The 19,923-nt window shown below is 41.9% G+C and overlaps 1 protein-coding gene across 1 annotated transcript; it reads right to left on the reverse strand.

Annotated features, from left to right (window-relative positions):
• Positions 1-92: 92 nt before the first annotated feature.
• Positions 93-16,036, reverse strand: LOC137260361 (serine-rich adhesin for platelets-like). The gene is made up of 14 exons (XM_067798033.1): positions 15,662-16,036; positions 12,485-12,517; positions 11,951-12,082; positions 11,615-11,635; positions 11,377-11,394; positions 11,194-11,220; positions 10,335-10,361; positions 10,006-10,044; positions 9,589-9,600; positions 8,901-8,930; positions 8,434-8,493; positions 7,720-7,749; positions 5,202-5,225; positions 93-4,325 (listed from the first exon to the last, which is right to left on the reverse strand). Exons 1-14 carry the CDS (start codon positions 15,705-15,707, stop codon positions 295-297), a joined length of 4,530 nt encoding a protein of 1,509 aa, XP_067654134.1. The 5' UTR covers positions 15,708-16,036; the 3' UTR covers positions 93-294.
• Positions 16,037-19,923: the final 3,887 nt, after the last annotated feature.

A 19,923-nucleotide genomic window follows, 5' to 3' on the forward strand; every position in this document is an offset into this window, starting at 1 on the left:
TTTTTATCACTTAAGTCTAACTGAATAATCAGTAATTAGACAAATTAAGCAATTCCATGCCAAGCAATGCTTTTGACAACAGAAAATAGACATTGTGTCCGTTTTGTACATAAACTAACTTTATTTCAAATATACATGATTGGTTTCATTTAGTATAGAAACGGGTGATATCGAGGAAGTTCTATATTTAAAGGGGATCTACAAATTACAGTTTCTCTTTGAATGGGATGATCTCAGCCAAACATTACGTAATCTATTCAAGGCAACGCACCTTTGTAATCAAATCTGCCAACATTATATTAAGCTAAGTAAGAATGGATCTGGTCCCATGGCATTAGGATCAGTATGTGTAGAAAGATGTGAATCCAATCCCATTCCCATTCCCATCCCGTGACCACCACCCATCCCCGTGCTCCCATCCATTACACGACCTCCACCCATCCCCGGACTTCCATCCATTACATGACCTCCACCCATCCCCGAACTTCCATCCATTACATGACCTCCGCCCATCCCCGAACTTCCATCCATTACATGACCTCCGCCCATCCCGTGACCTCCATCCATCCACGGACTTCCATCCATTACATAACCACCACTCACCCCTTGACCACCACCCAACCCAAAATCAGGTCTATGGATATGATCAATATGTCCAAAACCCAAATCCGTTGCTGAGCCCACACTCATTGAGCTGCCCATTCCCACATCGGACCTAGCGTACAGACCGGTATTTCCAAAACCCATGTCTGCTGAGGCTGCTGACCCACTCAAACCCATATCAGGACTCTGATTTCCAAACCCGACACCAGCGGCTACACCCATGCCATCGCCTGGGAATGGTCCCTCGTTTCTGAAACGATTCGCTGCATGCCGAGCTCCCATTGGGTGCCCAGTACGAGTGTCCAGGTTTGCTCCATGTCTTGTCGGTAATGCATCAACAGGTCCTGTACCTCTATGCCCAGCTACTGTAGAACCATGATCACCTGGACGATGCCTAGTACCTAGTGATGAACCCATCACAGTAACATCCCGTCCTAGGCCAGCATCAACAACACCATTAAATGACCTGTTTGACCTCGGACTCTGTGAATGGCCTGCTCTTCCTAACCTCTGATCAACAGCAAGATGACGTTCATGAAGGTTACCTTGACCTTTGCTCTTTGATCTTAAATACGTAACGTCGTTCACCACGGTGTCACGTGCATGGTCAATGCCATGACTATTCCTGGAGCTCATGACATCTTTCCTTGCCTCAATGTCAGCTGTCTGACTGCTGGGAAGGCCATGCCCAAGACGGAGGTCGCCACCGCGGACAGTTCCCTTCTCCATGACTTTGTCATTGGTACCTATCGACTGTGTTATTCTGAGCCTACCGCCATACTTGTCAATCTCGGGGTCCCTAACAGGACTATTGATGTCTGCCTTTCGTATGATTACAGGGGGTCGGAATCTCGTGGCAAGTTCAGTATTGGTTAACTTACCACCATCTACGATGGTAGCACCGCCTTTTCCACCGCTGGACAAAGTAGGCCCAGCACCAGAATCAAGTCCTTGAGCTTTGTTCTCAACATCACCATTGACATGTGAAGATATGTGCCCCGTTAGCATGCCAGCAGACACCACCGGCACCTCGATGGGTGGTGGGTCATTCGCGGCGGCATTTCCCAACGCCATTTCACCAGTTTGACCAACATCGGTTAAGGTATTCCTCAAAGCAAATGAGTCTGTCTGGATATCCGTGCGAGAATTTGGGTCTGTGCGTCGATCTCCTCCAGGGGTAGTTAACGTGTTACTGTCGGGAGGAAGAGCGTTGTGGCTTAATCTCATCTCGGCTCCATTACGTAACGTTTGAATGTTATTATTGCCGCCATTTCCTTCAAGTGTTCTGTCCTTTACTGATATGCCATCGTGTGATACTTGCTGGGACACGGATGGTAAACCTTCAGCTCCTCTTTCAATACTCGGCGAGGAAAGGACTTCGTTTGCTACCCGTGTGCCTACCTTAGTACCCGGATTTAAATGGGGTTTTCCTTTACTGAGGAAGATATCTTTTTCCGTGAGAGCCGTTCCTCGCATCAAGCTATTTCTCTCTACTGCATCAAACTTGGGACTTTGTCGAGTGTCCGGTGAAGAAAACGCTTCTTTTTTCCTCAACGTAGTATCGGACGAACCTACTCCTCCAAGGCCATCGGTAGATGTCATTGAAAAAGTGTCACCGTTCTTCCCAGTCTCTGCAACACCAGGTGTTTCATGGACAGAATTGACACTGGGTCTTTTTGAAAACGTTTTTGTAGTGCTTCCAACAGCCGCACTCAGAAACCTACGCTTACCATTAAACTGAGACTTCATGCTTGACTGCATCCCTAATCGCATTGTGTCAAACTGAGATCTCTGGCCCATAATACTCTTTGTGAAGGATGGTGATGTGCTCTGGTGGGAGAAGCTGGACATCCGGCCAGAGGACCTGGGTGAATTCCAAGACATCATCCGTGAATTATGACCAAATGACGAACCACTGCGAAGCTGTTGATGTCTGTCCCTGTTCTGAAGGAATCTGCTGGAGCGGCTCATTGTTGCTTCTCTTCCCATATCGTGAGCATTGAAGTGAGCGCTGGATCTCGCTGACATTCTCCAGTTAGGACGTGTCATCATGTCAGAAGGGTGAGAAACTGATGAGCGGGGATGGTCGGAAAGGAATGATGAATCTCTGGATGTCTGTGACATCCTTCCAGTCGACATCATGCGTTGATCGCCGAAGTCTTGTCTGGCATTCTGCAAACGTACGTTGGCGAGATCCTGGCTCATTCCACCGCGTTGGTGAGACATTCCTGAAGACATTTTGCTTTGAGTCATCTGGTTTGTAGATGGTTTTCTGTTAAATGTAACTCCCGACTGGTCTGATGCTAACTGATGATTTAGAGTCTGCTGTTGTGTTGCGGACTGAGAAAGCATACTTTGTGCTTGACCAAGGGCACCTCCACTTGAGTCAGCCATTCCATCAAAGGCTTGTATCGCATTTGTACCACTCACAGAACCTGAAAGTGCTTGACTATTGACCAGGGACGATTTTAGAGTACCATCACTTGCTAAGTTTTGTGAGGATTGGGTCGGACCTTCTGCTTGACTGTTAGGAGACCCTACACGATTTGTTACTGCTGTATTTGTAGATGAGAAGGATGAAGTTCCTTGAGATAATGAATTCGCGCCAGTATCTAGCACTGACTGAGCAGATACAGTGAATCTATTTGAAAGTCCTCCTGACTGATCGGTATTAGAAGAACCTGTTTGTTGACCAAAGGAGCCTCCAGTTTGAGTGCCAGAAACAGGCGGATTCAGTTGACGAGGGGAATGTTCTGTAAGTGTGTTAGGATTAGGCCTGTTCCTGCTGAGTGGATGATCTTGAAATCCATTTCCCATGTCCATCTGTGATCGCAGTTGTGTCGGCCCCATTCTCCGTCTCTCATGCAGCGCCATCTGGTTCGATAGATGACGTCCTTGCAGACTGTCTTGCAGTGACGTCGATCGAGTGCCGGCATCAGCGGGATAAGGTCCCATACCTCCCTGTCCTGGATTTGGCCCATGACCGCCAAAACCTTGATCGAATGTCCCTGCACCATTAAAACCAGGCTCGAAAGGCCCAGGTCCACCCAAAGGTGGATCATAACGTCCAGAACCTGTCATTGTTGGATCATATGCTCCAGGTCCCACTCCAGAGTTTCGATCATACGGACCCATACTTGGATCATAAGGACCAGGTCCTCCCAAGCTTGGATCATATGGACCAGGTCCTCCCATGCTTGGGTCGTATGGACCAGGTCCTCCCATGTTTGGATCATATGGACCGGGTCCTCCCATGCTTGGATCATATGGACCAGGTCCTCCCATGCTTGGATCATATGGACCAGGTCCTCCCATGCTTGGATCATATGGACCGGATGCTCTCATACCTGGATCATATGGACCAGGGCCTCCCATACTTGGATCATACTGGCTTGATGTTCCCATGTTTGGATCATAAGGACCTGCTGGTCTCATACTCGGATCATAAGGACCAGCACCCCTGAGTGGTTCATTTGGCCCTGGACCCATTCCGACCATGCCACTCATCCCTGGATTGTAAGGTCGTCTGCTCCTTATTAGATCATAAGGACCCGGACCAGCCATATTGTTGAGGTAGGGGCCAGCTGCTCCCATAGCAGGGTAGGTTCTAGATGCTGACATTGGGTCCAAGGGCAGAGCAGTCATTGGTTCCCCTAGAGCTGGCGCCAGTGACGGCGGGGCCATGCCTGGTGGTGGCTGTGCCCAGGTGCCGGTTGTAGCATCTACAAACAACACGACAGGCTTAATACATGGGTGTATTGTCCGTCGACGTGGTCTTTTAACCTTTCCGAAACAAAGCCTAATATTTTTTCCTGTTACTTGCATATTTGATACTGGAATTATGAAACCTGCCATTCTGCCAGTTAAAGTGAGTAAGATAGAGCATTACGTCACATCGGCATTATTGCACCCATATAGCGACTCAGAAAAAATAGGGGAAAGACAAATTATCTATAGATCAGTTGTTGTAAATATAACGTCATATTGTATGTTCTGTGGCTGATGACCACACGTCCAGATCAGTTGTATAATTACCCACAGCGTAAAACTCATACACATTGAGTGCAGGTAAGATACTGATGGTTTAAACATGACTCAGGGTATTTTTACGCCGCTTTTAGCAATATTGCGGCAATATCACGGTGTGTAACACCGGAAATGTGCTTCGCACATTGTACCAATGTGGGGAATCGAACCCGGATCTGTGGCGTGAGGAACGGACACATTAACCAATAGGCTACCTAACCGCTCCATGTTGAGAAGAGGCCGTAATGTGACCTCCATACACCCTTAAACAAAGTCATGATGGAAATGCCGAAAGTCGTATGGTCGTTGGTTTGTGTGCTTAACACCTGCCTCAGCAATATCACAGCTATATGGCGGTGGTACATAAATAATCAAGGCTGAACTAGACAATCCAGTGATCGACAGCATTAATTTCGATCAACGCAACTTGCATAAACCAAGTCAGCAAGTCTGACAACCAGATCCCTTTAGTCACCTCTTACGACAAGCACGGGTTACTGAAGATCAATTCTAACCCGGATCTTCACGGTGATAAGTAATATATTGTAACAGTCGCGTGCATTAATACGTACCAAAGCAGGGAATCCGGCAGCCGGCTGCGGAGAAATATAGTTACAATACTTATTTAACACCAGATGAAGAAGACCTGTATATATAATCCTAGCCGAGTCTGTGTCATGCCAATACAAACTCCTCACTAATGATAACTAGGACCTACAATAAGATTCCAAGTGTTTAAATTTCTAGTGGTATTCTGGGTGAAGGGACCACACGCCCTCGTGGCATTGCGAGGATTAAAGATTTTATTTAAGAGAAGAATATCAATTTTGAGATGATATTGGTCTGCAATGGAACTAACTCTTCAAGGAACAAATTCTATGGAAATGTTATAAGACGTCACAATTTAATTCTGGACTCACAATAGTCCAAAAACTCTCCGCACTGTGGACACTCTCTCGCAAGGGATTTAGCCAAAATAAACATGCAGCTGTTATGTACGACTGCTTAGGATGAAAAAATGAAAAACATTTTTTTTGGAAAACTCAAAATTTAAATTCGCTCGCCCATGGGCGAGAATGTTTCATTTTATCCAGAATAAATGTTTTGGAGATTGTAAATGGATGAAAAAATGTTAATAAGTATCATGACACAAATTTCAGCTCGTTGTGACTTGACTCCACTAACTGAGAGCGATTTTAAAAAATCTCGCCCATGGGTGAAAAACATATTGGTCCATGGACGAGAATATTTACTTTCACTGAAAATACATGTTTTTACATGTTTTGCAGTTTTTAAGTATATTTATTAGTGTCGTGACGCGAAATTCAGCTTATTTTTGACGTAATTCTGCTAATTTAGAGCCATTTTAAAAAATCTCACCCATGGGCGAAAAACATTTGATCACTGGATTGTCTGGTCATGACACTCGTAAATATACTTGCATTCATTTACAACCTGCAAAACATGAAAAAAAAATGTATTTTGAGTGAAAGTAAATACTCTCGCCTATGGGCCAAAATGTTTTTGGCGAGACTTTTTAAAATCACTCTCAGTTAGCGGAATTAAAGTCAAAATGAGTTGAAATTTCTGTCATGATACTCGTAAATGTACTTGCGTACATTTACATCCCCCCAAACATGTGAAAAGATATATCTGGAGTAAAAGGAAATAGTCTCACCCATGGGCCAAATGTTTTTCGCCCATGGGTGAAATTTTGTTAAATCGCTCTAAAATAACGGAATTAAGTCAAAATGCGTTGAAATTTGTGTCATGATACAACTGCAAGTTCTATGATAGCTTTTGCCAACGCCAAATTCCAAAGACATCAAGTGGGCATTATATTTCGATTCAAAGTCTCTGTACATCTTCAGATACCAATATGATAAACAACCTCGTGAAATATTTGAAATATGTTTATTCAGCATAGTAGTGTTAGCACATTCTTTTTCTACCCCTGCTGTATACCCATTTGGAAATCTAACCATACTATATAATATTTCACATATTGGTGTGTATGTAATATTTAGACCAGGGTGCAAAATACTCGGCACGCAGTCAAACCAGAAAAGGTTTGGACACTGTCATTAAGCATGTTGCTGATGTATAACTCTATAGCCAACCAAGTGGGAAATAGTCTTTTCCTGAAGCCTATGTATACTGCTCGGATATGTAATATATTAACAACTCTGTAGAACATTTAAAATACGTTTATGATGTGTTACCATCATGGTCTATTTGTGGTATGTACACATCTGATAGCTCAGCTGTATGATGTACCATCCTATATAAACTTACAACCGGCCACTTTATCTCCATCCAGTATCCTCAGATATGTAACATGTCTAACAACCTTGTGCTATATCTGTGCTAAGTGTTTTCTCCGTAATACTGTTAGTGAAATTTGCCTCTTTGACCCATATTGTATACATATCGGGTAACGCATCTGAACTGTGTACTATTTTGTTCTGTAGGTCGAATGGCCTTATATACAAATATACTATACAATACAAAATACTTGCTTACATTTACATTCCCTCAAACATGTGAAAAGATATATCTGGAGTAAAAGGAAATAGTACAAGTAAATATAAGTCAAAATAAACTGAATTTCGCGTCACGACACTAATAAATAAACTTTAATTTATTTAAAAACTGCAATACATGTAAAAACATGTATTTTTCAGTGAACGTAAATATCCTCGTCCATGGACCAATATGTTTTTCAACCATGGGCGAGATTTTTTAAAATCGCTCTCAGTTAGTGGAGTCAAGTCACAACGAGCTGAAATTTGTGTCATGATACTTATTAACATTTTTTCATTCATTTACAACCACCAAAACATTTATTCTGGATGAAATGAAACATTCTCGCCCATGGGCGAGCGAATTTAAATTTTGAGTTTTCCAAAAAGAATGTTTTTCATTTTTTCATCCTAAGCACTCGTACATAACAGCTGCATGTTTATTTTGGCTAAATCCCTTGCGAGAGAGTGTCCACAGTGCGGAGAGTTTTTGGACTATTGTGAGTCCAGAATAAAATTGTGACGTGTTTTATATTTAATCTGTTTTAGGGAACGCTGCAACACTTACCGTCCGCGACTTTATCAGCAACTGCAGTAGCTGAAACGACAGTGCAACATAGTTACAGCTTTATCGTGAACAGAACCCCAATACTGGCAGTGATATCAGAGAGACCAGGATATTGTTTATGAACACTAATGTTCACTAAAGCGAGCAGGCTACACAGAAAATAATGTACGGTATAACGAGAGACATGCGAAAGATGAATGAATTCTTGTGAAAATGATTGTGTCAGTTTATCATCAGTCATTACTGCAACAGTTTTAACAATTCTCAGTGGTCGGATAATTTTGTGTCAAAAATGGTTCAATAAATGTTTGAGTAGGATATGTTGTAAATTAGCTGTATAATACTATGTACCGAAAACAGGCACTCTGGTTTCCTAGGTTACATGAAACATAACCCAAATTACCATTAGCATGTGGAACTTTTGTAACAGATGCTTTAAATCTCAAAAGTTTCAAATCACAAAAAGAAAAAAAACATGAGGAGGTAATCTTTGAACGCCGGCTTAATTGAAGTACTCACGTTTTTTTAATAATATCGCGACAGAGAGATAGGTTTCAAGTGAAACATGTGCCACATACACGGTGCAGGTATGACAGTCAGAGCGTATGTACGTCCGTCTTTAATAACTTTACTATCAACAGTTTGGATAAAAATGCTGGGCAATATGTATTTATACATCAACGAACATACATAAACACATGCATGATTATTTACCTAGGTCAGCATTCATGACCTTCACCTTTCCAGCTTTCTTCTTGGCATCGCGGATGACACCTGTAGAAGATGAAAATGAGAAATGAGACTCACTGCTGTTCATTAACATGCCAATGCCAATGGCGGCGCCCGCGAATACCAACACCTGAAAAGTAGCATGTCTTTCATTGAAATCATAGAAGTGGTTTACTATTGAGTGGCACCACTGTGTCAACCACTGGAAAAGATAATTTCTCCCACCTTTTCTAAAAAAATTGCACCCCAATAATAGATGCAGGTTGGACGTAATTGCCCAGGTTCCGGGGTTGTCTGTGCGGAATTGCATGTCTTAGGTGTGCCACAAGTCTATTACTGTCCAAATCCCTGAGTCAGAGGAATATTTGAATTATCATCGGATCACCGGATCATCGGATCTTCGGTACACATTAAACTGTGGTGTCTTTCCAATGGGAAGTGATTGTACTTACACGCAATGTTGCCACCGCCGGTTGAAGGAACTGAAACAGATAGAGAACAGATGGAAGCAGTGTTTGAGGCAAAACAAGAAACTACGACCTGTATCAATAAGTGAACTGGTACATCCTTGTCTTGGTTCACTGTCTTGGTTCACTGTCTTGGTTCACTGTCTTGGTTCACTGTCTTGGTTCACGGAGTTTACTGGTTTTACTTATTTGAAGTTGGTTTGTATTGAATTAATACATGATGAATCACACTGAATCGGAACCTGCACAACGTCTTTATACACACGGGAGACGACCTCACAAAAATCAATTATGCATAAACATAGGTATTTGTTAGCTATGAGTTTTGGGTAAATAGAAACATAATGGTCGTTATACTTACGCCTGAGTAAGTATTTTCACCTGAGTATACGCCATTCAGAGATATATACAAGGGCTTTGGATGAGTATTGTCAATAATCGTTACGTTTATACCTGCGCATATTCCGGTTATTACACCTTTTCATTGAAAAGTTTTCCCCTACACATTGAGGGTTTTTTGTCATGGTAACATTCAGCCTTGGGGTGTGTTGTGTGTGGGGCTTTATGCCCTTGAGAGCCTATTGTCCTACCACCGGAAATGTATCAGCACAGGGTGAGTTTTGTCGACATCAGCGGCTTCGTACAGATTCATAAAGAAACCAGGAACGCTTACTTTCTCCACCACCTGAAACATCAATAGATCACACGATCAAACGCATTACCCATTGTTATATACTTCATAACACGTAATGACGCTATCGCCTACAGTCTCGCCTGACGATTAACAACTCGTGACTATCAGTTTTCATTGCTCATCTCTGCAGAGTAATTATATGATTTCAGTCGTTTTGGAGCAATGTAGCCGTGACTGCAGTTAATTCAAATGACAGTGGGTGATTTTAGTTTTACGCCACACTCAACAATATTCCAGCTATAACTGATGACAACTTCCTGTTTATTGTATAACACGACATTTCTGGGGTACTTCTTGTCCCTTCAGTTACGAAAGGTTCCAGAAAATCCATGTTATATAGAAGCAGCATTTAAAGCTATGAAGGAAGCCTTTATAAAGAACCGAGAATCTACTGACCGTTCAGGTAGCTGGTTATTGCCATCTGTATCTTGTCAGCTGCAACAACGTTAAACATCAGAAAATGTGTTCAAACCCCGCAGTATGTTTAAAGGCACAATGTCACACATCTCCGACAATATTTGGGCTTATAGTATAAATACCGGGGCATATGCACTCATGTCAGCTTGCTATTGCAGCAATAAAGGACTGTTTTATCCGTTATTGAAATATAACCACAACTATAAGGGATTTCTACAGACTGTTGGTGTTCTGTTGTCTATATTGATTATCACACTTCTACTGTGTTATCAGCTCTGGTAACATTTTCTCCGTACATGTGTACCTACCCATCTTTTCTTTGGGACTTGCATTTGCTGTAATATAAATGTGTAATATATTTCCTTGCAAAAATGTATGACACATAAATTATTTGAACTATTGATTCGTGTACCCAATATATACTTCATTAATTACAAAATGGTGATTGTCAAACGGGAACGTTGTTCAGAGATGCACTCTAAGTACTGATATTGTTGAAGATTATGAACTAACACCGCAAGACATTTTATGATAATTTCCGAACTGCCATGTTCCCATTCTTTTACTTTTGAAACCCATGAAGTATATTCCATGTAAAAGGGGCACCAAGAGATCCATGGTGCCGATGACACCATGATTTGAATCACTTCGGACCTTTCCTTTCACTTGAAGCTAGCATGCATTTATATAATTTGAATATTGTTCAAAACGGCTTTAAACCAAACTCTCTCACCCACCATCCACTCACCAACTTATCCACTCACACTTTCATTTCTTCACACACACTCATTCAATCACTCGCCAACTCACTCACTCACCATCCACCATTCACTCATTAACTCACTCATAACTCACTCACTCACCACCCCCCACTCACCAACTCACCAACTCACCCACTAACTCACTCACTCACTCACTCACTCACTCACTCACTCACCCACCCACCCACCCACCCACCCACTCACTCACCAACTCACCCACCCACTCACTCACTCACCAACTCACCCACTAACTCACTCACTCACTCACTCATTCACCAACTCACCTACCCACATACCCACTCACTCACTCACTCACCCACCCACTCACTCACTCACCAACTCTCCCACCCACCCACTCACTCACTCATTCACCAACTCACTCACTCAAGTAACAGGGTGTACGCACGTGGCAATGATGCTCGGACTTGCTTCTCTGGAAGAAATGAATTTTGTTGTGTGATTATTACAGGTACTGTAAAATATGTCTTTTGAAGGGAAGCACGTTTTTAATGTTACATGCCAGTGTTAAAGTGTATTAAGTGTATATATGTATTATTAGACATAGGAAAACTAATCTTCATAATCTTACCTAGATTCCAGCATATGCCTACAAAACAGAAAACATGTCACGGAGAAATTGTGAAATTATAAATGAACATACGAGAGAACGCAGGGACAAGTCTGTTTGAAACACATGTTAAATAAAGCCACATGACATTAAAAACAGATATGGGATTCCGGATTAATGGGTGCAACTGATCTTGTCCTGGACAATATCAATTATCTCAATAGATTATGTAACTATGTATTTGTGTGCATGTACTTACCGTCTAGGGCAAAGGGGTTTTCTGAAAACGCAATGTAAATCATACTGACTTGTAACCGACTTTGTCTGTACGTATGTCATTACATGAAACATTGTCAGGTGTCGAATTATTTACAACTGATCAAAGTCTAAAGTGAATATATTACACTCTAACAGACAAAACATCCAATACTGTAGGTAATTAAAAATTAATCTAGGCATATATCTCTTCGAAACATTACCCTGACAACGAACAATATATGGAGAAATGTTTTCCATCGTTCGTAACTGAAATATTTTGTGATGTACTTGAACGTACACGATGTCACCATTTCAGTAGCTTTGGCGGTTCACTTACCTCCTGGCTCCCCCAACAGGTGGGTTGGTATACCTCCCACTCCACTGGCCCCGCCCACCATTCCAGCCCCACTCATCCCTGCAGCTCCCACCATTCCCCCCGCAACCCCTATTCCTGTCGATGCTACTTGGCCTGAAAATATAATGCTTTTTAAAAATTCTTCTTTATATGTAACTATTCCGTAAACACTGCATGCCAAACCTAAATATGTCTTGATAGTTGTCACATTGGTGCCACAAAAAGGAAATGGGTTATCTTGTTCACACTGGCAGAGTAAATAGCGGAGCCGAGTGCTTGCACAGAGTATTAAATGTTAAACGCCCAGCTTACCATCATTAATGACAGAGAATTTTGTGACGTCATTTAATAGAACTTCATGGTAACGATTACGTCACATTGTTTTCACGCAATGTGATTATAGCGATATCTCCCGATAAGGTCAATAGCGCACAATTCTCATAATATCGATCACACGTTTGTCTGGACTCAGTCCCCACGGTGACAAGAAAAACACAAAGCTTCATCTATGGTTACCTGGAGGAGGGGCCATTTGAGACCAACATGATCCTGAAACATAAAGAAATACACCATAGCAGTTTTTCGTGTAAATTCATTTGAAACAGAGAGGAGGACATGATATATTCCCTCACTTTGAGTAAATAAAAAGAAATCTAAAATATGACGTGCCATGTGTAAGCACTGTCCTAATTTCCAATCGAGAAATACTCATAAGTGAGTGAGTGAGTGCGTGAGTGAGTGAGTGAGGGAGTGAGTGAGTGAGTGAGTGAGTTTGTTATAAGGCCCCTTTTATCAACATCAGAAATGGACTTCACACATGTACCCATATGGGGAATCGAACCAGGCCTTCGGAGTGATGCGCGAACGCTTTAACCACTAGGCTACCCCACAGCCCCAGAGCCTATGGTGTCACTCCTGAAGGAAGGGTGATCAACACAATCATTTAACAGTTATCTGCCTTTTCGTCTAGCTATATGCTTTTGGTTGTCATTGTTTATTTTTGTTATTAATTATCTTGTTTTTGATAGATATAAATAATTTATTCAAAAAGTAAACAAAAATATATCCTTCAGTAAAAGTGAACAAGATACGTTTTATAAAAAGTGGATGTTACATCATGATTTTGCAAATTCTAAACGACTTTCGGAATTGTTTCTGCTTGTTCCCTAGTGAAGAAAATGATACGGGATGTATGAACTTGAACAAACTTACCACAGTAGACAGGAAATGAAAACTGTCAATAATGTTTTTAAAAATAACCTAACTAGTGCCCTAATTCAAAGGCCTTAATGCATATGAAGGCGTCTTTCATAAACATGTTTAAATCAGTTACGATCTACTGTTATACTTTGGAAGAAGACCTGACCTGTTGTTACATGTAACTTTGTTGGTGGACAAACTGATCAAGTGTGCCACGCAGTTGTTAATAAAGATTTTTATTGTATGGCGTTCTGTGATATATCAGAAGCAATACGATTTTTTATCGACGACACATCCTTATAACATGAAACATACAGGAACTACTCTGAATACGTCCTTAACTAAACTTTCCGAATAGGCTCAAGATTGGCGAATTATTTACAATGTCAGCAAACCAACACCAGCTCTAAAATAGCTACATCGTACTTTGAAATTACTTGTGGCTAGTTAATAGTTTGTAAATGTTAAAGTGAGTGAGTGAGTTTTACGCAGCACTCAGCAATAATCCAGCTGTATGACGGTGGTCTGTAAATAATCGAGTCTGAACCAGACAATCCGGTGATCATCATGAGCATCGACCTGCGCAACTGGGAACCAATGACGTGTCAACCAAGTCAGCCAGCTTGACCTCCCGATCCCGTTAGTCGCAAGCAGAGTCGTGTAAATGTTAAAGCATAGAAAGACCCATAATGTATCGTCATCACCATCTGGTCATCTTGTCATATTGATTCAGTCATTAAAACTATTAGCGTTTATGTACTATTGAGGGCGACTAGCTATTGCAATAGCGATAGTCTAACGCGACCAGACGTGGTATAGAGGTTTCAGCGTCCGTCCGGAGAGGGAAAGTCGCGGGTTCCATCCTCGGTCGAGTTATATCAAAAGACGTTAAACTATGGTACGTGTTGGCGATCGCCATTGATGGGTACAACACAAAAAAGGTCGGTTTGGAGTCAGTGTGCTGTGCCTGTGTAGGGTATTCATGCTTAAATGCGACATGGTATCCCAATGGGCTAGCGCTATAAAACCAGCTGAAGTCTGGGCTGGGATGAGCATGTCATCGTATGAGCGAACTATCCGTAAATGTGACGCTAAACCCTAATTCACTTCACCTCTAATGCCAGCAACGCCTGTAATACATTTGTCACCTTCAGCTGTCTCATTTCAAGACGTTTCCTAATTGAATGTATAGGTTATATAAAATATATACAATAACTAGACGAAGTAGACTCATACTTTTTAAATAACTGACAAGACACCTAAATCTTATATCCAATAAACTGTTGAAACATCCGCTTATCACAATTTCAAACTCAGTGCGGACACCGGTGGTCGGGAAAAGGGTTAGCATGTACTGCCTGCCACTATAACCCGCCACGATATTTCCTTACGAAGTGTATGTTTTCTGCCGCAACATAGCAATACTTTATTACCCTTAACGTATTTGCGGAATTCTGATTGGTTAATAGCCATGGCATACGAAACCACGTAAGCGGATTTTCCAGGGCGTACGACACACTGCGCAGGTTTATCGAATGACCTTGACCGTAGATGAAATGTTCTCCGTAGAGACGGCGTATTCAAGTATACGCATAAACAGAGAAATAATACAGTTGCAAAAAATTCCTTTTTGTTTGGCTCAATAAATGTGTCGAAAAATAAACCGTTTCACCTACTTGTTCAACAAAACCTCAAATTTGATCATTTATATCATATTATTAATCTAAGCCAAGTTTCCTGACGAATAAACAAAAACCCAAGGGGAAACGTTTTACGTTTCATTCAGCCGAATGTTGACTGTTGTTGTTTAAATATCAAAAGATCGCGTGGTTTGGAAAGGGTGTGCGGGAGTGTAAGGCCCTTGTCAATCTCATATTCAAATTTGTCACCAGAGTCTTACAGTTCAGTACATACTCTAAAAGCACCGTGTATCTAATTATGTAAACAAACCAGATAATCAAGTGATCGATTTACCAGACAATAGCACTCATGGGTAGAACAGAAGGTGGAATTGTTAAGTGCTTTCTAGTCTGCCTCAAATATCCCATAGTTCCACACCGCATCGCCCTCCCTGGAATGCCCAAGCCCTAAGTGAATTACAGCTTTCCTCAGGTTCTGAATGTCACATCTGATTGAGTCTCCTTTTCAATGTAAACGAGAACATCTATCAGCATCCAAATTATATATATTCAAAGGTTAAACGTAATTCCAAGCGCCTTTGTCTGATGAGTAGCAAGTCAATTACTTCGTGTAAGCCCGATAGGTTGTAAAGCTATATATCTGGATAGTATTGAAGGCTTGCAGAACCTCTCCGCAGCAATCATGTATAAGCAATGGCGTTTTTGTCCTAATGGCGGCTTCGCGGACTTTTGTGTACACCCTTCCCCAACATGTCACAGTAGAGATCTATACATTCAATGCTGTCCATGGCACGGATCGGATCTGGCTAAAACTAAACAGTCTGGCGAGACCAACGTGGCAAGCCACACCTACCTGTAAATGTGAGTAGGAAGCAGGCAATGTACATATTGATGACCATCTTCAGCTCCTCCGGTCACACGTCGCTCTCCACCACGACACTGACACTGTCACGTGTCATTACACTACGCACAGCACGACATCAGTCACAGATAACCAATAGCCCTTCACTGGAACAACTCTGTTGTACAATCTGTTCCGATGCAATGGATGATATTGACAAATGGACGAGTTTTGATAAAACATGCATCATGTTAATTTGTGCCATTGTTGTCATGTATCATGGTCGACAGCAAGATGTAATTAAAGTGTCACACAGTCGTGTTGTGCGTTGTCAGGGAGATCGTCATCTACTGCAGTGTTCCGTCAGGTATTTCCAGTCGAGACTGGCACTTCGTGAAGTGTGACGCCGACGTCTCAGTCTCGACCAAGATGACTGTCTGTGGGACATGATAAAGTATAGCTAATTAAACACGTGATCTAATCGTACCTGTTGAAGCTACTGTCATAGGAGAGATTAGCCACATATTTGTTTGTTTGTCAGCATATTCTAGATAAATTACGTTGGTCTGTAAATATTCGTGTCAGGACCAGACAGTCAAGTGATTGATCTCTGCAACTGAGATAACACGACATGTTTACACTGAGTCAGCAAGCATGACCACCCGATCCCTTTCATCGCATCCTACGACATGGGTCTTTGAAGACCAATTCTTACTCGGATGTTCACAGGAAACCATGCACGACATGCTGATCACATTCAATGATGACAAACCGGGACTATCACCTGCTCTGTGTGACTACATCCAGGATTCACCATCGTCGAGCAACGCACTCCCGTCACAAACACATGCAGAGACAGGGCAATTAGTCATTTGTGCAGCATCATAGAATATGTAATTTAAGTCAAAATGACTATTTGCAATTGAATTGGACACAAAAAAAACTCTGTTTCTAACGTTCAATACAAAGTCTTTCTTTTCAAATTGTAGGGTATGAAATTACGATAAGACATTGCAGTTGTAAAGTAAATCAGCGTATGGACGGGGTGGCTCTGTTACATCAACACCTCGGACCCGCAAAATGTCTGATAACAGATCTGCGTATTGCACCACCTTTGACAGAGGCCACGTTTAAATGTACGTGCTGGTGGTCTCGTGCCATGTTTACCTATACGTAGTGATCCACACCAACTTTCCAAATGGACGTTGACGTTTCCGGAAGTGACCTAATTGGCGCCATGTCAACCTGGGGAAAGGTCTCTCGTAATACGGAGGCCAGAACATCACTACATTGTGTTCAAGGAACCTGTCCTCGCCATGATTACCTTGGTTTGCCTTTCAAGGAGATAACGCATCGTAACTGATCTCATGACAGGCAGGCGGTGGTCGCCATTTCGTTTAATGGCATTTAGTCGGTAGTGAACTTATCAATCTTCAAAATAAGGATTTTTGTATATTAATATAGAGGTGAGATATATGTATATATTACCCAGTGGTAATGTATGCGTTTTGTAACAGTGTTATCCCTTGCCTTCAGCAACACATGCTTGCCATAAAAGGTGACTATGCTTGTCGTAAGAGACGACTAACGGGATCGGGTGGCCAGGCTCGCTGACGTGGTTGCCAGACCGCCGCCATGTAGCTGAAATATTTCTGAGTGCGGCGTAAAACTAAACTCTCTCACTCACTACAGTCATACGAAACACAACTTCAGATTATAGCAAATCCGTTGCCACCGTGTTCTGCTGTAGGATAATCTCCTGGTGATATGTCTCCTCACGACGTCCCTATCCGCCCTACCTTAAATCCTGAAGTCTGTTCCACGCCTTTTCCTTGTCTCTGCGAGGAAGAAACATCTGGTCGAACATCGTTCCTTCAGGCAACCAAAACATAGTCCTTCGGATAGTACTGGTCGGACCCCAAGTCACCATTCCCAAGTAGAGCCGAACCTCTGCGGGTCATGTGACTACATTCTGCCAAATAGCACCGAGCCACCACAGACATTGGTTTCCCGGAGCATCACGTGTCTTGGACGATCCTTTACTGCACCAGTGTCCATGTGATACTTCTCTTATCGACCAATACCTGTGTGATTAATCTTTAAGTTTGTTCCAGTGTACAGGACATGCCTGTGTCAGGTAGCCCCGATATATGCTTTCTGAAATTCTAAGTCTCACAATGCATCTTGAAGTCTTTTTTCAGTACTGTCGTCCTTGAATTCAGTCCAGAAACCTGTGTGCACATACTGTAGTTATGAAATTTGTACCCCATAATTCTTGGGTATAATGCCATTAAGAAATTGCCCTCGTATTCAGGTGGTGCTTACTTAACGCTGTTTACATTTAAATCCTTCATTACCATCACCTCTCTATATTTATGCTATCATCCACTATTTTCCCATATCAGCCAGTTACGGAATGCTCAAAAGTTTGGTAAGACACCGGGCACCTTCTTCTACTTTTAAGTGTTTACTGGGGTTACGGTGATGTTACACTAAACAATCTGGCTTGTGGGTACCAAGTATTCTGTGGGTGTACCAATGTCATCTCTCAAAATCTAACTCCATGACATTTTACTTGTATGCACTTATCATTGAATTACATTGTGTTGTTCTGACCGAGTACGTGGTTATGAATTCTTGTATGCTAGTTAGCATAATATGTTCCCTAAACTTGTATAAGGTCAACAAACACAATCGTCCTAAACAAACGCAGAGACAAGCGTTCTCCTGAGGAAACATATGACACAGGTAAAATGGAATTTGCATCGGACTTCATGTAACCATTGACGCGCCAAGTCTTGAGTAAGTGAGGAAGTCAGTAGAGTTTTACCCCGCTTTTAGCAGTATTCCAGCAATATAAGCTTCAGTGGTCCTACTAGGATACCCCCAACTCACCAGGTGTTGAAAGTTATCAGGTATATGACAGCGTCACTCAGTTGTCTTTAGCAGATTCTATTGTTTTGCTTTTGCCAAACTTCCGATTTTTATGCAGTGATCATAACTCTGTTAATATCTGACAAATTGAACAGAACCTTGGCAGACAGACTGTTTGGTATATACCGATTATTGCAGGAGTCTATGTTTGTACTGGGGGACTTTGTTGGTTGGAGTATTATGGTCCTTGTCTTCAGTTAATAACATTGACATTGATCTCTCCCTGTCTCTCCCCTTACCTCACCCCCCCCCCCCACACACCCCCCTCTGTGTGTGTGTGTGTGTGAGTATGAAAGGGAAGTTGCACTACTGCAGTGTTGTGCACTTAAATTCAGTAAACGTGACTTGACTTATTTCAGCAGAACGAAAGTCCCAGTATCCTAACATTTTCATGAAAAGCGGGACTGTTTGGATCTGACTCTACAACACATGTCAATGATTGTATAAGGCAATACACAAACATATCAGCACACCTTTCTCGTCAGTGTCATGGTGTAATCCCACAATACAACACACAATAACCAATGTTGGCCGTAGGAGTTGGATTTGTTGATTGGGTGGTCAGGGTAACACCCGATGTCTTGGTTGACTGCATGGCATCATAGGCCAGGGCCGCTGCTCTCACTATCAGTCACTTGATTGTCTGGTCCACAGAAGTGGTGATTTTGGTGTCACCCTACCTGGATTGAATGCATCGGTGTCGTCATTTTGCTCGTATCGCATAATGAAATAATGAGCCACTCCCTGTTGCACTATTGTTTAGACGGAACTTCCGGTTACGGAATGCTCCCATGTTTCGACCGCATGGTGGTTCAAAGGTTTGTCGACCCTGTTGTTATTGAGCCTATTGCCAAACATATCTGCCATGAAATGAAACCCTCAGGTATTTACAATATTGGCATGTTTCCGAATAGTGTTAAAATGACCATGTTTGTGAGAATTCAGTTAATTTGCTGAAATTTGTATAAATGTAGGTGCCTTGTCAAGTCTGGAGGAGTCCAAATTGTAATGTCATTGGTTAATGTTTCGTAACTGTTGTCTCATGTTATTCATGTCTGTATCCTCAGTTACGGAAGCCTTTTCACTGTATTTCTCTAGTGTATAGAACTATTACAGTACTTTGCTCAGAAGTGTGATATTATCTTGTCAGTTTATTGAAATTACCTACCACCCCTGGTAATGAAGTCGAATCGTCTTGCCTACATGATTGTATTGAGCTTAATTTTTTTTTATCTTGTTTAAGGTCACCTTAAAGCAGATTAATTATGTTTATGTCCAGAGTAAAGAGTTCAAATATTTGTAGAGTTGAAGAGTATAAATCTAGATCATTGTGTAAAGAA

The sequence above is a fragment of the Haliotis asinina genome, chromosome 13 (assembly GCF_037392515.1).
Source record: "Haliotis asinina isolate JCU_RB_2024 chromosome 13, JCU_Hal_asi_v2, whole genome shotgun sequence".
Taxonomy (NCBI): domain Eukaryota; kingdom Metazoa; phylum Mollusca; class Gastropoda; order Lepetellida; family Haliotidae; genus Haliotis; species Haliotis asinina.